We start from the raw sequence: 17,751 nt of genomic DNA, 5'->3' as shown, positions 1-17,751 counted from the left end.
GCAGGTCTGAGCTGAGGATCCATCCCTGAGCACCCTCACAAGTCAACAGAGTCACCCCTGGGCCTCTCCTCTCCTCCCCTGCCCAGAGCTCCATAGGTTGAGTTTAATAAATAAATACACTGAGAGATTTGGGGTTGAATCCACTAAAAAACCCAGAAAATGCGTGAGGGATGTGTAATACACAAAGGAATATTTCAGATGTGTTAATTCAGAGAAATGATGTGAAAGCAGGAGGTACAGCCCCGACCGGGGTTTCTGCACAGTCATTTTGGATGTGAGGGATTTGAGCTACAGATTGGCCGCTGGGATTTACCAGGTCCAGCTCCTGTTGAAACCACCGAGGAAATTCCCACCAGAGGAAAGGTTTTAACCCTTTACTGGGCCCAGCATGGGGCAGGCACAGAGTGAGGCTGGGGGAGCCCAAAGTGGTGGCTGGAGGTCAGAATTCCTGCTTGCCCCCACCTCTCCTCCCCAAACACACTTCAGTGGCCACGAGCCCCTGAACAGAGCTCGCCACCACGAGAGCTCTGTTAGCCACCATTTGCCTGAATGACAGTGAAATTTTTACAGGATTTACAAACTGAGGGTTTTGTAGAACAAAAATGGAAAATAATGAGCGACCCCACCTGCCTGTGAGGAGCTGGGGAGGGGAGATCCCGCCGGTCCTGCCGATCTGGAGGCTCTGGATCCTTGGTGGGATGGGATCCAGCTCTTTGGAGACAAATCCTAATTCCAGGGAGCACTCAGCAAGGGCAGGAGAATGGCTTTGGAGGAAAGTGAGGCTATTCTTACCCTTTTATTCCACTCTTTCAAAACACAACTTTAATTTACTCACGGAATTATTTCTCTGCACAACCCAATGAAGGGCAGAGCTGCTGCAAGCCCAGGCTCTTCCATGGGATATTCCCAGCGTTCCTGGCCTGTGAGGGGCTTGTGTAACAAAACCCCTCGGCTTTTCCAGGCCGGGGTGAGCTCACGGTTTTGCTCCAAGTGAACTCGCAGCAGTCTGGATGTTGTTGGGGCGGTTTTGTGGCTTTTGGGAGAAGGCAGCCCGGGAAGTGTCCGAGCACTGAGCATCCCAGCGGCCCCGGCTGTGGCTGCCGGCTTTCGGCGGATCTCTCACCCCGGTGTGCAGTCAGCAGCCCCACGCCGACAGGAAGGAAGATCAGCGAGACCCAGGGCAGGAAGGGGCGAGAAGCGAACGAAAAAGAGACAAAAAGCACCGGGCTGGAAGCGGCGGGGGAAGCCGGACCCACCTCCCGCAGGTGCTGCCCCGAGCATCGCCCCGGCCCGGGTCCCATCGGCTGCGGGGGACACCGGGGGGAAGGGTGGCTTCCACCTCGCACCTGAACATCCCTGGAGGAGGAAACAAAGCCCTGGGGACACGGAGCTGAGCGGGACACGGAGGGGCTGCATCCTCCAGGATGCCCTCACCCATCCTCTGCTCACACAGCGAGCCGGGCAAGGCGGCACGGGGCCAAGGTAGGGAACCGGGGGGCTTGGGGGGCTTGGGGAGAACGCGAGGTGTCACTTGGCTGTCCCACCTGGGGACAGGGCGGCAGAGCTGGTGCTGTGATGTGGAATGGAGTCACTGGGCCGGGAGCTGCAGGGCACAGGGCCCTGGTATGGCACAGCATGGCACAGCATAGCACAGCATGGCACAGCATGGCACAGCATGGCATGGCACAGCATGGCACAGCATAGCACAGCATGGCACAGCATGGCACAGCATGGCACAGCATGGCATGGCACAGCACAGCATGGCACAGCATGGCACAGCATGGCACAGCACGGCATGGCATGGCACAGCATGGCACAGCACAGCATGGCACAGCATGGCACAGCATGGCACAGCATAGCACAGCATGGCATGGCACAGCATGGCACAGCATAGCATGGCACAGCATGGCACAGCACGGCACAGCATGGCATGGCACGGCACAGCATGGCACAGCATGGCATGGCACAGCATGGCATGGCACAGCATGGCACGGCACAGCATGGCATGGCACAGCATGGCACAGCATGGCATGGCACAGCATGGCACAGCACAGCATGGCACAGCACAGCATGGCACGGCATAGCATGGCACAACATGGCACAGCATGGCACAGCATGGCACAGCATGGCACAGCATGGACAGCATGGACAGCATGGACAGCATGGACAGCACGGCATGGCACAGCATGGCACAGCATAGCACAGCATGGCATGGCACAGCATGGCATGGCATGGTACAGCATGGCATGGCACAGCATGGCATGGCATGGTACAGCATGGCATGGCACAGCATGGCAGAGCTGACCTGGCACATGTCACAGATTCTGTCCCCTTGCCTGCTCTGCCTGCCAGGGCATGAAGGCAGCCCCAGCCAGGCTGTCCTGCCTGCCCAAAGCCTCGTGCAGCAGCTTCCCCCCTCCCCTTAATTAGTCATTGCTGAACTAATTAACTTCCAGAGCATCCAAAACAAACTCCAAGAAGTACCACCAATAGAAATGGGAGAGATTTGTGACACACTCACCTGTGGCACGGTCAGGGAGTGGGGCAGGGCCTGGGGTGTCACAGGAGCAGGTCGGGGGCTGGAGCTCAGCCCTGCACCTGGCTGGGCACAGAGCCAGGGCACCCTGGGCTGCCCCAGGGCACCAGACATAATCCTGCTGCTATTTAGGCACTTCTGGGCACTGTGTAGCCCATAAATGTGGGACTGCTGGAGCACAGGCTGGCTGCTGTCACCCCTGGGGTATCCCAGTCACCCAGGCTTTGGCCAGCACCTGGAAGAGTTCTCCAAAACCAGAACGGCACCGCTGGCAGCCCGGGGACACCTCCCACTCGGGATGTTCTTGTTGCACAAGAATTTATTTCTGGAGAACTTGCAGCTGCTCTTTGGGAAGCTCAGGAAGGTTGTTCTGACCAAACCCAGAGGTCTCTGGGGCGGTACCACATCCATCAGCATCCCTGGGGCTGGGGCTGTGACAGAGACGGGCTGGCAGCAGCTCCTGCTCCATTTTCCTGCCGATATCCTGAGGTGCCGTGGCTGGGAAGGGCAGGAGCTGTTTGCTGATCTGCTTTTCAATCAGCTGTTTGCACATCTGTGGTAAAGCATCCTCGGAGCTCAGGAAATGCATCAGCCACCATTCTGCAGCTTGTGAGGTGCGGCAGTGCCCTGCCAGGGACCTCATCTCCAAAATCAGTTTCATTTTTAGCTGGTTGGAATCACCCATAGATCCATTTGTCCTTTTTTTTCTGGTGAGATTTGGGATTGGCACTGCTGCCATCCAGCCCAGGGGCTCTTCATGGCCCCTCACCTCCTCTTTAACCCCTGCTGTGTCTGGGCCCTGTTATCGGGGTTGGGGTTCAAGGAAACAAAAAAAATCAAAACTCAAACCTGGAAGAGATTAAATTTGACATAAAATACATTTGGAAATAAATTTTGTTGGCATTAAATTAAAAAAAAAATATAAATCATATGTAAACTTAGATAACTGAGTTACTTGCCAGTCTGCAAGTGTCATAATTGAGTAATAATGGAGAAGGTATTTTATGGCATGGTTTAATTAGCAGAAATGAACGATGTGAAATCTCTTCGGTTCTGCCAAAAGGTGGCAGCCTGCATCCTGGCTTCGGGATTCGCTCAGCTGAGGGGGCACAGCTGGAGGTGTTGGGAAATGTTTTCACTTCCAGGCGGCTCTCTGACCTCCGAGGTGGGATCAGGTCAGGAGAAATAACCATAAAGAGCCCAAGGTGAGCGGGTGAAGGGACTCCAGCAGCTCCCGGCGCTCCCTCAGCCCCAGCTCAGAGCTTTGGGGAATAAAAAGAGCTTTGGGGCTGCCCGGAGGAGCCCCAGGGTGGTGGCACATGGACAGGGAGATGGCCAGGCTGAGGTTTCCTGCGTGTTTGGGACGTGGAGCTGGGCTGGAGTGGGAACCTCCTGCAGGTGCTGTGTGATGGGGCAATTTTTAGCTCGTATAAAAAGCTTTTAACCTTATGTAAATTTTGTAGATCAGTCCATTTTTGGATGTTTTCCATCTGTGGGTGCCTGCAGCCATCCAGGAGCTCTTTGGTGCCCGTCTGACCTTGGCACCCTCGGCCCATCCCCAGCCCAGTTGTGTCCCCAGGGCTCTGTGAGCTGGGAAATCCCACTGGAGCTGCCAACCACCCCCTGCTGCTGGTGAATCTCCCCACGAGCCCCTGCAGGGGGACAAACACACATTTCCAAGCTCTGGGTGTCACCTGCTGCAGTCCTGGTGCTGTGGGACAGCTCCTGGCCTGGCACGGTCCCAGGTCCTCAGCACATTCCTAAGGCACAGGGTGATGGATCTGTGTGGGGCAGGAGGAACACCTGGGAGGCAGGAAATGCCCTTTGTCTCCATCTTCATGCTGTGGCCACCTCAGGAGTGTCCCTTCATCCCAGGCTCCCTGCATGCTGCTCTGGCCATGTCAGGCTTCCAGGAGTGAACAGAATTAGAGCCAGAGATGAGCAGGAGCAGCTGTTTCCAGCTCCTCTGGTGTTCTCTGGTGTCAGGAGTCTGAACCCTGGAACAGGATGGACACAGTGAAAGCCACAGCAGCTGTTTGGGAGAGGATTGGCTGTGCCCGAGGTGGGCACCTTCCAGCACAGTGCTTGTGGCTCCCAGCACAGGTTTTGGGCAGGGACAGGATGGGGTGGGATGTAGGGATGGTGGGATTGGATCTGCTGGAAGAACACATCAGTGTTGTCTAAACATCCTTAGAAAAGAGGATTTTCTCCTGGGCTCGACCTTTGAACCACACTAAGCAAAAAAAAAAAAAAGTGTTAACGCCAAGTTCTCGGCAAGAAAAATCCCATTTCCCTGCCTGGGGCTTGCAGGTGCCTTTCCCCAGTTTGGCTGGGCAGCCTCCAGCCCCTTATCCCAATTTTCCTGGGGACACAGGCAGGGCAGGGCAGACACAAAGCTGCATCCCTGCTCCTCTGGCTGCCAGTGGGACACTGCTGGATCGTGGCCAGGCAGAGCTGCACACCCAGGATGTGCAGGATGGACACCTCGGGCAGGACTCACGGCCTTGGAATGAGCTGGGTCCCATCCTGGACCCACCTGGATCTCTGTAGGGGTTATGGAGCTTGGATTTGGCTGGCCCTTACCCTTCAGACAGGTAACTCCCTCCAGCCCCATGTGGTGCTAGAGCTGCACCCAAAACTACTGGAACCAGAAAAAAAAAACCCAGCCCTTGCATTATTTCTTCTGCTTCATCCTCCCACTGAGATGCCTCTGCACGAGCTGGCCCATGGCTGCTGGTTTTTGGAGGAGCACCAGAGGACAGCAGCAAACATTCCCTGGTGCTGGAGCAGGTTTCCCCCATCAAAGGGTCATGTTTCAGAGGAAGGGCTGCAGGGAGCAGCGCTGCAAGCAGCAAAACCCCTTTTCATTCTGGCTGTGCTCTGGCTTGCACAGATCAGAGACAGACCTGGAGACTGCAAAGGCTTAAATGAACTTTCCAGGCCAGTTAGAGACAAGAAGACATCAAAAGGTGAACATTTTGCTGTGAATTGCTCACTGAGCTGCTTTAATTGATGCTCTCTTCATTGAGCAGGCCGCTGCCTGGGGGGTGATGAGGAAGAGCTGCTGCTGCCAGGGCTTTGCTGTGGGATCACCAGCACTGCCCGTGGGGGTCAGAGCCCAGCCTTCCATCCTGCAGGGAAAGGCACTGGGCTCAGACCCTGCTCCAGCAGCACCTCCCAGCCCCACTGGGGCTTGTCAGGAACCCCCTGGGCAGGTGGGGCTTTGTCACCCAGCACCTTCTGTCACCCCACTCTGTGGGACGTGTCACCCGTGTCTGCTGTGGCCTGGGAGGGACTCAGCCCTGGGGACAGCGTCAGGTCCCTCCACCTTCCGCACTCTTGTGCTTCTGGGGGGAGAAATAACCCCAGCATGGATCCCTGGGAGAGAGGATGAGCAGGAGAGGTTCCAAACTCCTTGGCCTCACACCATGGATCAGAAACTCCGCCAGGTTTTCCTGGCCCAGCTACATCTGTGCTTTGTCCCTAGGAGAGGTTTGATCAAAGAGTGGTACCTGTACCTGTCCCTGAGGCTGCACCAAAGCCCCCACAGTGCCCAAGGCCCCCTCAGGGCTGGGTTTGACAAAGGCAAGGCTGGCTGTGGGCAGGGACCCCCCAGAGCCTCTGACCAGCATGGAGGGGTTCACCTGGATCCAGAGCATCCTGTAGGCCAGGTGGAGGGGAGGAAAGATGCCAGGACACTGCAACACTGTGTGTGCATTGCTCCTGTGGCCAGCTACCCCCTGGGGCTCAGGAGTTCCCAGCTGGACATGGCTGGAGATGACTTTGGGGCTGGTGGAGAGGCCACAGCGCTGTGCCTCTAACACAGGTGGAGCTGGGAGCGCTCTCAGGCACGGAGACATTTCCCTCTCTGCCTCTGCTTGAGAACAACAGGACTCTGAGCAGATTCACTTCTTAAAAATAAACACCAAACCCTCGGTGTGGTTTGGCAGCAGCTGAGGGGGAGGGGGCAGGTAGATTCTCCTTCTCTGGGTGATGATTCAGAGCATCCTCAGAGCTCTGCAACAGGATGTGGTGCTGGCCCTGCTCAGCAAGCCCTGACAGAGGCTCTGGACGGGGGCAAGGTGGGTTTGAAACCAAAGCAGGCCCTTCATCACTGCCTGCTGCCCCACAGCTTCCTGCACAACACAGGGAAGAAGAAGGTTCGAGCAGTTCCCAGCCCTGGTGACCGGGGTGACCCTCAGGCTCTCCCCAGGTGGCTCAGGGGCATTGCCAGGGCAGCTCATGCACCTCTGCTTGGGGAAGGTGCACGTGGTGGTGGGGAAGGCACCAAGTGTGTGGCACTTGAGGTCTGGACCTGCAGTGAGGGGGACTCAGCCAAAAGCTGAGCAATGAACCCCTGCCTCAACCACACCCAGCACCACAACAGCTCAGAGCTGCCTCCCACACTGCTCCTGATGCTTCCTGATGCCTCCTGATGCTTCCTGATGCTTCCTGATGCCTCTTGATGCTTCCTGATGCTTCTCCTCCTCCAGCAGGGCCATGGACAGGGGCTGAGGAGCCCTGGCTGGTACTGTGAGCTGGCCAGGGACACACAGGGTGGCCCATGGGACCCTGCTGCTGCCACCACAGCTCTGCTCGCCCCGGGACCGCCCATGTCACAGGAGGCCTCTGATGGAAGGTGAGGGGTGGCTGGGCAGATCTGTCACCTTGGGGAGCTCTGGAGTCAGAAATGGGATGAGGTGGGGCAGGGAGGTGCGAGCAGATGCAGGCAGTGCTGTACTGGCACCGGGGGAATGGCTGTCTCTGGAGAGAAATTATCTTGCTCAGAGTTTTTGCTTGGTGTGGGTTTGGATTCCAGGAGAAAATCCCATTTCATGGTTCTGTTCTTCAGTCTCTGGCTCCAGTTTCAGTAGGTGCTGCCCTGACCTAACAAAGCCTCCTGCCAGGGCTTTGGGATGGCATCATCACATGGAGGGCTTGGACAGGGCACTGGAGGCTGGAGCTCACCCCTGCTACCTTCAGAGTCAGAGGCAGCTCTGCACTGCTGCCTTTCCCTGTCACCCCTCATTCCCAGGGCTGCTCCAGGACCCACCTGTCCCTCTGTCCCTCTGTCCCTCTGTCCTGTCCCACAGGGGCCTGCATCAACCAGTACCGCTGGCACCTGGTGAGATCCATCTCCCCACAGCTCCTGGAGGACATCACCTTCCCTCTGCACAGGCTGGAGGACATCACCTTCCCTCTGCACAGGCTGGAGCTCCTGAGGGCCCAGGGGGCTGCCCAGGTGCAGGCAGTGAGCCCCCTGCCCCAGCAGGTGAGCTCATGTCCCAGCTGGCAGGGACAGCCACACCTCCCTGTCCCTGCAGAGCTTCATGGACACCTCCAGCCCACAGCTCTGCCCCCACACCGGTGTCTGTGTGGGGAACCCAGCCTGGGGGGCTGCAGGGGTGGCCTGGTGCTTGCTGGAGCACCCTGAGGTGTGCACAGAGCTGGGGGTGACAAGGGCTCTCTGCCAGGTCTGAGGGACCTTCCTCCAGGCCCCTCTGCACACCTCTCTGGGCAGCCTGAGGAGTTTTTAACATCCTCAATGTCCAGATCACACCAGTCCCAGCTCCAGGCTGGGGACAGGAATAGGACAGCTGACCCTGACCCCATCTGCTGCTGCTGGCTGCCCCAGCTCCAGGCTGTCTCTGCAATCCTCTTGCCAGGAGAGGTTTCCCTGATTTCCCTCCTGGCTGGGAGGCTCCAGCCTCGGCTGGTGTTGGCTCTGAGTCTCTCACACCATTATCCCTGGAGGGTTTCATTCTGCTGTGGTACCTGAGCCAGGAGAGCAGGACAGCTCCAGAGGTGGCCACCAGGTTCAGCCAAGAGTCCAGGTCATCAGAGAGTCCATGGCAATGAGGCAGGAATGGAGTCAAGTTGGGAAGACAGTCGAGAGGTCAGGATCAGGCCCAGCAAGCACAAGCAGGTTCAGACACAGACCAGTGGCCACCAGGCAATGAGATCCAGGATTGATCTAGCTCAAAACAGCTTTAGCTGAGGCTGAAGGCCCAGGGCTGAGCTTAAATGGGCTCCTGAATGACTGTGAGGCTGATCAGGGCTCTTTAGGCCCACTGGTGCCCTCTGAGCCCTGCCATGCACCTTCCCACCAGGATTAAGGGCTCCAGGAGGTTTCCCTCTGCATGGGCATGGCAGAAAAGTGAAGCAGCTTCTGTCATCTGCCTTTGTGGTTCCTCCTCACAGCTGTTTCATGTGTCTGTGCAGAACCCGTGGTGCAGAAGCACCTGGAGAGCCTCCAGAGCTCCTGTGGGAATGGCCTGGAGACAGGAGCCCTGCAGCGCCTCACCAACCTGCTGCTGGTGGAAGGCCTGACCGACATCCAGCAGAAGGAGCACGACATCCTGCAGGTGGAAATCACCAAAGGCCTGCCAAACACATCCCAGAGCATCCCCCTGGAGAAGCTGTTCCTGCCTCTCTCCAAAGTCAGCATCCCCCCTCGGATCTCCGTCACCATCGGCGTGGCCGGGATTGGCAAGAGCACGCTGGTGAAGCTGTTTGTCTGCAGCTGGGCAAAGGGGGAGATCAGCAGGGACACCATGTTCGTGCTGCCCCTCACCTTCCGGGAGCTCAACACCTACGAGAAGCTCTCTGCCGAGCGCCTGCTGTGCTCGGCCCGCCCTCACACCACCGAGCCCGGCCCCATCTCGGCCGGAGCCGCCCGGACCCTGCTCATCCTCGACGGCCTGGATGAGTTCAAAACCCCCTTGGATTTTTCCAACGCAGTGGTTTGCACCGATCCCAAGAAGGAGATCCAAGTGGACAGCCTGATCACCAACATTATCAGGGGTAACCTCCTGCAGGAGGCCTCCGTGTGGGTCACGTCGCGGCCGGCGGCGGCCGGGCAGATTCCCAGCGGGCTGGTGGATCGGATGACGGAAATCCGAGGGTTTGGGGCTGCAGAGATGAAGGACTTCTTGGACCAGATGTTCCTGGGCAACAGAGATCTGTCCAGCCAAGTCCTGCAGCACATCAGGGCTAACAGGTCACTACACGTCCTGTGCACCATTCCTAGTTTTTGCTGGATTTCTGGCTCCTCAATCGCTTATTTCCTGAAACGCAGCAGCGACCGATCCCGAGAAGCGACCGTGGTCCCCAGGACCCTGTCAGAAATCTACTCCTATTATTTTAAAATGGCTCTGAGCGGTGACTGGCTGGAAAAGCCACGAGAAACCCTCAGGATTGAGCAGGCTGTGAACACCAGCAAGAAGCTGGTGGGCAGCCTGGGCAGGCTGGCCTTCTGCGGGCTGCTGCGGAGGAAACACGTGTTCTACGAGCAGGACATGAAGGCCTACGGCATCGACCTGTCCCTGCTGCACAGCAGCCTCTCCACCCGCCTCCTGCTCAAGGAGGACATGCAGGCCTCCACAGCCTACTGCTTCTCCCACTTATCCATCCAGGAGTTCCTGGCAGCTCTTTATTACTACACGGCGGCCAAGCGGGCCTTCTTCGACCTCTTCACGGAGAGCGGCGTGTCCTGGCCCAGGCTGGGCTTCCTCAGCCACTTCAGGAGCGCCGTTCAGCGGGCGCTGCAGGCCGAGGACAGGCAGCTGGACATCTTCATCCGCTTCCTCTCGGGGCTCCTGTCCCCGCAGGTGAACGAGCTGCTCTCAGGGTGGCTGCTGGTGAAGGATGAGCACGGCGGGCTCAGGAGCCAGGCCATCGGCATCCTGCAGGGCTGCCTGAGCGCCGAGCACGCCGTCTCCTCGCGCGCCGTCAACGCCGTGCGCTGCCTGCACGAGATCCAGCACACGGACACCGCCAAGGCTGTGGAGGAGGCCATGAGGAGTGAGAGCTTGGCTGGGATGCTCACCCCCATGAACTGCTCTGCCCTGGCTTATCTCCTGCAGGTCTCTGATGTTTGCCTGGAGGAGACAAACCTCTCCAACTGCCTCACCTACAATGTCTGTAAGAGCCTGCTCTCCCAGCTCCTCTTCTGCCACAACCTCAGGTGAGTCCTGGTGGGATTGCACCGGGAGAAGCGAGGAGAGATGCCAGGCTGTGGCTGTGGAATCACAGATTGGTTTGGGTTGGAAGGGACCTTAAAGCCCATCCAATCTCATCCCCTGCTGCTATGGGCAGGGACACCTTCCACTATCCCAGGTGGCTCCAAGCCCTGTCCAACCTGGCCTTGGGCACTTCCAGGGATCCAGGGGCAGCCACAGCTTCTCTGGGCACCCTGTGCCAGGGCCTGCCCACCCTCCCAGGGAAGATTTTCATCCTAACTCCAAATCTCTCCTCTTTTAGTTTAAACTGTTCCCTGTTGTGAGTCCTTTCTGAGTACTGGAGGCTGCAGTGAGCTCTCTCTCCCCTGTGACTCACAGTCCCAGGTGTCAGTGGAGACCTGGGTCCACCAAATGTTGTCCACCTGCAGAGAATGGTCCACCAGCTGTTGTCCACCCTGGGGGTGGCACTGGGTCAGCTCCGCTGGTCCTTGAGTTCTCCCCCTGGGAGAAGCAGATGTCAGGGGGATCCTCCTTTCTCCACTTTGTTCTCCAAACCCTTGCTCTTGCTCTTGTGTCTTCTGCAGGCTGGACAATAACCAGTTTAAGGATGATGTGATGGAGCTGCTGGGCAGTGTGCTGAGTGTGAAGGATTGCCAGATCCAGAGACTCAGGTGGGAGCCCAGGGCAGATGGGATGTCCTGGGGAGCTGGGGGCACCGCAAAGCCGGGGTGAGGCTCCCCCAGGAATGTCTCTCCCACTGGCTCCCCAGGGTGCCTGATGACAAGAACAGCCCCACACAATCCCCTCCCTGCTGCCTCCTCACTGTTCCTAAAAAATTGTCAATAAATCCATGGGTTATCCCAACAAACCACTTCCCAAGGTCACAGCAGAGTGCTGGACACTCGAGGCTCCGCATGGAGCAGGGAGGGGACCGGGGACAGGCTCCTGGCCCCCATGCAGGGAGATGCCTCATCCCAGAGAGATGGGTTCCCACTTTCCCCACCTGCTGCTCTTCCCCAAGGCTGCACAGAGTTCCCCATGCTGCCATCTGAGCTCCTTTGTAGGACACAAATTAATTTGATGTCCAGAAACGTCCCTGCCTGGTGTCCACCCCAGGAGAACATCCATCACTTTGGTTGTGCCATGAACTGAGTGCTCCCCACAGCTCCTCTCTGCTCACCATCCCAGCTGTGTCCTGGGACATTCCAGCCCCTGGAAAAACACCAGATTTTCCTTTTCCTGCGCAGCTTGGCAGAAAATCAGATCAGCAACAAGGGAGCCAAAGCTCTGGCCAGGTCTCTGCTGGTGAACAGGAGCCTGAGGGTGCTGGAGTAAGTGTTCCCCCCTCCCCAGCTCCAGTGGGACACACATTCCCACTGGGAACCATCCCCGGCCACGGCAGGGCTGGATCCCACCCGGCCTGACTTGGGGAGGGTCTCCAGCCCCTAAAGCCACCACCACAAGCTGCTGGCCTGATGTCCCACCTCAGCAGTGCCATGTGGAGGCATCTGGATTAAACTGAGCCTGTGCCAGTCCGGCTTTGTTAACCTTGGCTTTCCTGCCTGTCCCGCCCCAGCCTGCGGAGCAACTCCATCGGCCCCACCGGAGCAAAAGCCCTGGCTGATGTCCTGAAAAAAAACCAAATCCTGCTCTCCCTGAAGTAAGTCTCAACTTCTGGAGCACCTCCTGGAGCAGATCCCCAGGGCAGGCTCCCTTCCACCCCTCTTCTGTCCCACTGGGGTTTTCCCAAGCTCCAAGGGCCAGCTCATGGGGACACCCTGGGCAAACCCCGGGTCAGTGCTGGGCAGTGAACACCAGTGCAGCTGGCACAGACCCAGGGACTGCCCTGGGCCACAGAGCTGGGATTCTCCTGCCTCTTGGCTTCAGTGGGGTGGGGTTGAGGTTCAGGTTGAGGTCCTTCTGTGCATGGGAGCTCTCAGGGTGCTGTTTCATGGAAGAAGGAATATCCCACGGGAGAGGAGGGAAGGACACTCCTGGTCAGGGATGCCTGGGGGTCAGACCCCTTTCTCAAACCAGGGACAAGGGCAAGCAAACCCCAGGGCAGGTGAGCACTGCCTTGCAGCCCCTGGAAGCATCCACACATGGCTTCACTCCTGTCTCCCACAGCCTCCAGCACAACTCCATCAAGGAGCAGGGGGCCACCTTCCTGGCCGAGGCCCTGCTGACCAACCACCGGCTGGAGACCCTGCAGTGAGTGACCTGGACGTGGTGTCCCCCCTGCAGCCCCCAGCAGGCTGCAGTGCCACCGATGGGGATGTGGCACCTGCCATTCACAGGTGCCTTGCTCACCCTTGCAGCCTGCAGAAAAACGCCATCGGAGCCCAGGGCGCCCGGGAAATCGCGGAGGCGCTGAAGCAGAACCGCAGCCTGAGGGAGCTGATGTGAGCACCATGAGGTGGAGGGATGGCCGTGCCAACACCACAAATCCTGAGATCTGTGGGCAGGAATGGCAGGAAAGGGGCAGGAGCATGTGGCAGGCAGGAGGGTTTGGAGGTTTGGAGATGCTGTCTGTATCTCCAGGGATGCAGGGAGCCACATAAAGAAAGGAGAAGCCATTTCCCCTCTGGCAGATCCCTCTGCAGCAGGGCTGGGGAAACATTAAAAGCTATTCCAGTTCAAACCAGGCACGAGAACAGAGGTGTACGTAGGTGGGGAATGAGGTGGCAGCGAGTTCATGCTCGTTGCTGCAGCAGGAAGAGCCTGGGGGAGGTGAATCCCTTGCTGCCAGTTCCAAACTTCCTCTTCTGTCTCAGACTCTCGAGCAACTCAGTGGGAGACAACGGCTCCATCGCCTTGGCCGAAGCTCTGAGGGTGAACCACAGCCTGCAAAGCCTTGAGTAAGTTCCCCCTCCTTGACAACAGAGCCCAGCCTCCTCCTTCCAGCAAAATCTGCCACCCCTCAAGCCCTCAGCTCCTCCCCGTGTCTGTCCCACTCCACATTCCCTGGATGTGCAGGCTGGAACACATTGAGGCAGCTCCAGCAGCAGCCAGGCTGGCCCTGCCTGCACCAAGGGGCACTGACAGAATTAATCCTAAAACCCAGTGATGACTTTTTATTCTGGCTTGGAGGAAATCAGTAGCTTTGGATGTTCTCTCTCTCAAAAGTGTCGGGAATTTGCTAAGGAGGGAGGTAATGGGGCCTGGCAGAGTCAGGCTGGAATGGTGCAACCTTCATTCCCCATGGGAACAGCACCTGGAGACAAGGGCTGATGGCTCCTGGTGATGAGTGGCTATGCCCTGGTTCTGTCCCTGTGACAAGGATCCCAAACCCAGGGGAGCCACATGTCCAGCTGAGGCAGCAGCCTTGGTGACAGGTGGGGACAAGGCTGTCCCAAAGTGCTGGCAGACCCTGTCCCCTCTGCTTGCTGGGCTGGTGCTGCCGAGGTCAGCAGGAATGGCTGAGCCCCCCTGATGCTCCAGTGCTGCTCCTTCCTGCCCCTGTTCCCTTTCCTCAGTGAAAGGGGCACCTTCCACCCCAAACATGACCCTGTGATGCCAGGACTGGCCCATCCTCACACCCTCCCCGTTTGTCTCAGTCTCCAGAGCAACTCCATCAGCAGCACAGGGGTCACAGCGCTGACAGCAGCTCTCTGCTCCAACAAGGGACTCCTCAGCCTCAAGTAAGTGACAGTCCCTCCAGCCACCCTGGCCAAAAGCTGCTGCTGGGACCTGGGAGCTTTCCAGCAGCCTGGGCTTGTGTCTGGTTGTGTCCACAAGTGCTCTGAGGTGCTGAAAGCAGCTTTGCTCCCTCCTCCAGCTGTGAGGAACTTCTCTCTGTCTTTATCTTTCTCCCTTTGGGACAATATTCATTCAGCCTTGGATGGCAGCAGGGATGGGAGGCTGGCAAAAAGCCCTGATGGAGCCCACAGGAAACACAGGGAACGGAGCTGCAGGAGCTGCTGGGGGTGGTCTCAGACGAGCTGCTCTCCTCAATCCATGGCCTCAGCCCCAGAGCAGGAGGGGGCAGTGGGGGAGCAGCTGATCCAGCCCAGCCCCGTGTCTTTCCCCAGCCTCCGGGAGAACTCCATCAGCAAGGAGGGCGGTCCCGCCATCGCCCGCGCCCTGCGGAGCAACAGCACCCTCAGGAAGCTGGAGTGAGTGCCACGGGCCCCAGGAGGGCAGCCAGACCCTCATGGTGCCCCCCTGGAGCTGTCCCCAGCTTTTCACATGTCACTTGACTCCTCTGTCCCCCCAGCTTGGCAGCCAACCTGCTGTACGATGACGGGGGCAAGGCCATCGCCTCGGCCATCAAAGAGAACCGGGCACTCACGTCCCTCCAGTGAGTTTCCCCCTGGGCCTGGCTGGGTTTGAAGCCCTTTTCATGGACATGGCCAGGGACACTTCTGGCCCTCAGCCCCTCCGGGCTGGGACAGTGTCACCCCTGGGTCACTCCATGGGAGGGGTGCTGTGACATCCTGGGTGCAGATGGATGTGGAGCCTGGATGGGTCAGGGCACGCTCACAGTCCAAGGCTTCACCTCTCATTTTCTCCTGTTTGCAGCTTGCAGTGGAACTTCATCCAGGCCAAAGCAGCCACGGCCCTGGCACAAGCACTACAGTCCAACAGCAGCCTGGCCAGCCTCGAGTAAGTGGGGATATGGGTGGATGGGTGCTGGGCACTACTGGAAGGGCCCTTAAAGCTTGTCCAGTGCCACCCCTGCCATGGCCAGAGACACCTTCCACCATCCCAGGCTGCTCCAAGCCCCATCCAGCCTGGCCTTGGACACTTGCAGGGATCCAGGGACAGCCACAGCTTCTCTGGGCACCCTGTGCCAGGGCCTGCCCACCCTCCCAGGGAACAATTCCTTCCCAATATCCCATCCATCCCTGCCCTCTGGCAGTGGAAACCATTCCCTGCAAACCCTGCAAACCCTTGTCCCTCTGCAGCTCTCCTGGAGCCCCTTTAGGCCCTGGAAATCTCCTGTGTCCCCATTGCATGTCCCTGGCTGTGTCCCCATTGCATGTCCCTGGCTGGGGATGCTCTGAGTGCCTTGTGGCCCAGGAGCTCTCCCAAGCCATTTGGGAATGCTGGGCCCTGTCCTGGCTGCCCTGTCCCTGCTCCTGATTCCCAGGCCATGGGCACACACAACACTTCTGTCCCAGCCTGCAGGAGAACGCCATCGGAGACGAGGGAATGGCCGCCCTGTCCGCTGCACTCAAGGTCAACACCACCCTGGCAGATCTCCAGTGAGTACCCAGGCTGCAGCAGGACCCTGGTGCCACAGCCTAATTATCCTAATTAACACCCCATGGCCACCTCAGGACAGAGCTGAAGGGTCCCTGTTCCCTTGCAGCCTGCAAGTGGCTTCAGTTGGTGCGGCCGGTGCCCAAGCCCTGGCAGAAGCCTTGATGGTCAACAAGAGCCTGCAGATCCTGGAGTAAGAGCTCCGTGGGGCCACCAAGTGCCCACGGCTGTGCCACTGATCCCTGGGGCATCTGAGAGCCTGGCCCTTGGCTCAGCACTGCTCCTGCCCTCGCAGGGTGATCTCAGAGCTGGCCCTGCTTCCTCACCCCTGCCTTTCTTTGCAGCCTGCGGGGAAACTCCCTGGGCCTGGCGGGGGCCAAGGCCGTGGCCAACGCGCTGAAGGTGAACCGCAGCCTCCGCTGGCTCAAGTGAGTATCCCACTGAGCCAGGAACATTCCCTGTCCTTTCCAGACATAGGGAGGAGCGATGGGGTGGCCAAGCCAATGGTTCTCAGAAGGGCAAACCCCGAGCAGGTGGCTTTTCCCAGTGCCCAACCCATGCATTCCCTCCTGGTGGCCGTGTGTCCCTGGCTGGTGCTGTCTGACCCTCCTGCCTCCCACAGCCTGCAGGAAAACTCCCTGGGCATGGACGGAGCCATCTGCATCGCCACAGCCCTGAAGGGCAACCACGGCCTCACCTATGTCAAGTAAGTGGCTGCTGCAGTGGGTGGGGGAGACCATGGGAACCATCCAGAACCTTCCTCACTGCCAGCACTGCCCATTCCTGGCTGCCCCACAAGGCAGGGGCGTCCTGTGCTCCTCCCAGTGTGACAGCCACCACTCCCACACAGCTCCAGACCCCTCAGTGCCTCTCCAGGGATGCCTCTGGGCCAAAAACCACCTCAAGAGACAGATACACACCAAAACGTTCCAGGGGAGAGGTGGCTCAGCCCCTCCAGCTGTCCGGGGCTGTCTCCAGCTCCTCCCTTGGCTGCCCCAGGGTTCCCAAAGTGCCCTTGAGCAGGGTCCTGGCACAGGTGATGCTGGGGTGAAGCTGGGCAGCATCTCCTGTCCCCAGCAAGGACCCTGCCCTGCCTCACGCCCCAGCCTGAGCTCCTGTCTTTGCTCCCAGCCTGCAGGGGAATCGCATTGGGCAGTCGGGAGCCAAGGTGATCTCGGACACCATCCGGACAAACTCGCCCGACTGCGTCGTGGACGTGTGAGGGGTCCTGGCTGCAGCGAGGGGGGCCTGGGGGTCCCTGTGCCCTGCTGACTGCAGGGAGCTCCTTGGTGCCCATCTCAGGGATGAGAACTGGGGCAAGGAAAGCTCCTGAGCTCCTGGCATGGCCCAGGACTGAGGGTGTTGGGTCAGGAGCGTGGGAGGGTCAATGCTGAAAGCTGAGGGATGTGTTATATCCGTGTCTGTGCTCATCCAGGTCCTGATGAAATGGGGGAAATGCAAAAAGGAGTGAGGAGGGGCAGATTCCACATGCCAGACCTCGATTTTGTGGATGATTTATCTGCTGGTGGCAGCAACTCCTCCTGTGATCTCCCTGGTGCTTTGTCACCCCTGGCTCCCCTTGAAATCCCAGATGGACACGAGATTTGCTGCTGCCTTGCTCGGGGTGTGGTGCTGTGACCCTGGGCACTGGCAGGTCCTGGCTGACACACCTGAAGTGTTTGGTAGAGCTGTTCTCTGTGCAAGAGTGAGGTAACCCAAGGCATAGGAGTGGAACTGTCTAGAAAGACCTTGGAAAATAAAGAGTCCTCAGGAAAATGGAGGAGTAGGAGGGTGAATGTAAGAGGAACTGCACTGCCCGAGGCTGGGCTGTCCCCAGCACATCTTGGTGCTACACCAGGACTGCCTCAGCTCAAAATTCCGCCTCTCAGCTTCAGGACAGAGCTCTTGGATCTCCTGCTGCTGCTGTCACCTGTGTTCTGTGACTTTGGGATGTCCCAGCTGCAAGGTCTGTCCCTAGCAGGTCACCTTTAGACTGGGAGTGCAAAGGTGGTACCTCGGTGTGTGTGGCAGAGCCAGTGACTCTCCAGA

The 17,751-nt window shown here is 58.5% G+C and overlaps 1 protein-coding gene across 2 annotated transcripts; it reads left to right on the top strand.

The window, feature by feature from the left end:
• Positions 1-995: 995 nt before the first annotated feature.
• On the top strand, positions 996-17,630 carry NLRC3 (NLR family CARD domain containing 3). Of its 2 annotated transcripts, XM_058849717.1 has the most exons (19): positions 996-1,482; positions 7,030-7,175; positions 7,630-7,808; positions 8,759-10,502; positions 11,082-11,168; positions 11,745-11,828; positions 12,074-12,157; positions 12,625-12,708; positions 12,816-12,899; positions 13,272-13,355; positions 14,055-14,138; positions 14,529-14,612; positions 14,714-14,797; positions 15,019-15,102; positions 15,621-15,704; positions 15,812-15,895; positions 16,047-16,130; positions 16,325-16,408; positions 16,834-17,630. In XM_058849717.1, exons 2-19 carry the CDS (start codon positions 7,150-7,152, stop codon positions 16,922-16,924), a joined length of 3,219 nt encoding a protein of 1,072 aa, XP_058705700.1. In that variant the 5' UTR covers positions 996-1,482; positions 7,030-7,149; the 3' UTR covers positions 16,925-17,630. The 2 variants fall into 2 exon arrangements, with proteins under 2 accessions (XP_058705700.1, XP_058705699.1); XM_058849716.1 differs by lacking the exon at positions 996-1,482 and having other exon boundaries at positions 6,944-7,175.
• Positions 17,631-17,751: the final 121 nt, after the last annotated feature.

The sequence above is a fragment of the Poecile atricapillus genome, chromosome 14, assembly GCF_030490865.1.
Source record: "Poecile atricapillus isolate bPoeAtr1 chromosome 14, bPoeAtr1.hap1, whole genome shotgun sequence".
NCBI classification, from domain to species: domain Eukaryota; kingdom Metazoa; phylum Chordata; class Aves; order Passeriformes; family Paridae; genus Poecile; species Poecile atricapillus.
The sequence above is the reverse complement of the archived record's forward strand: the minus strand, read 5'-3'. Positions and strand labels throughout refer to the sequence as shown.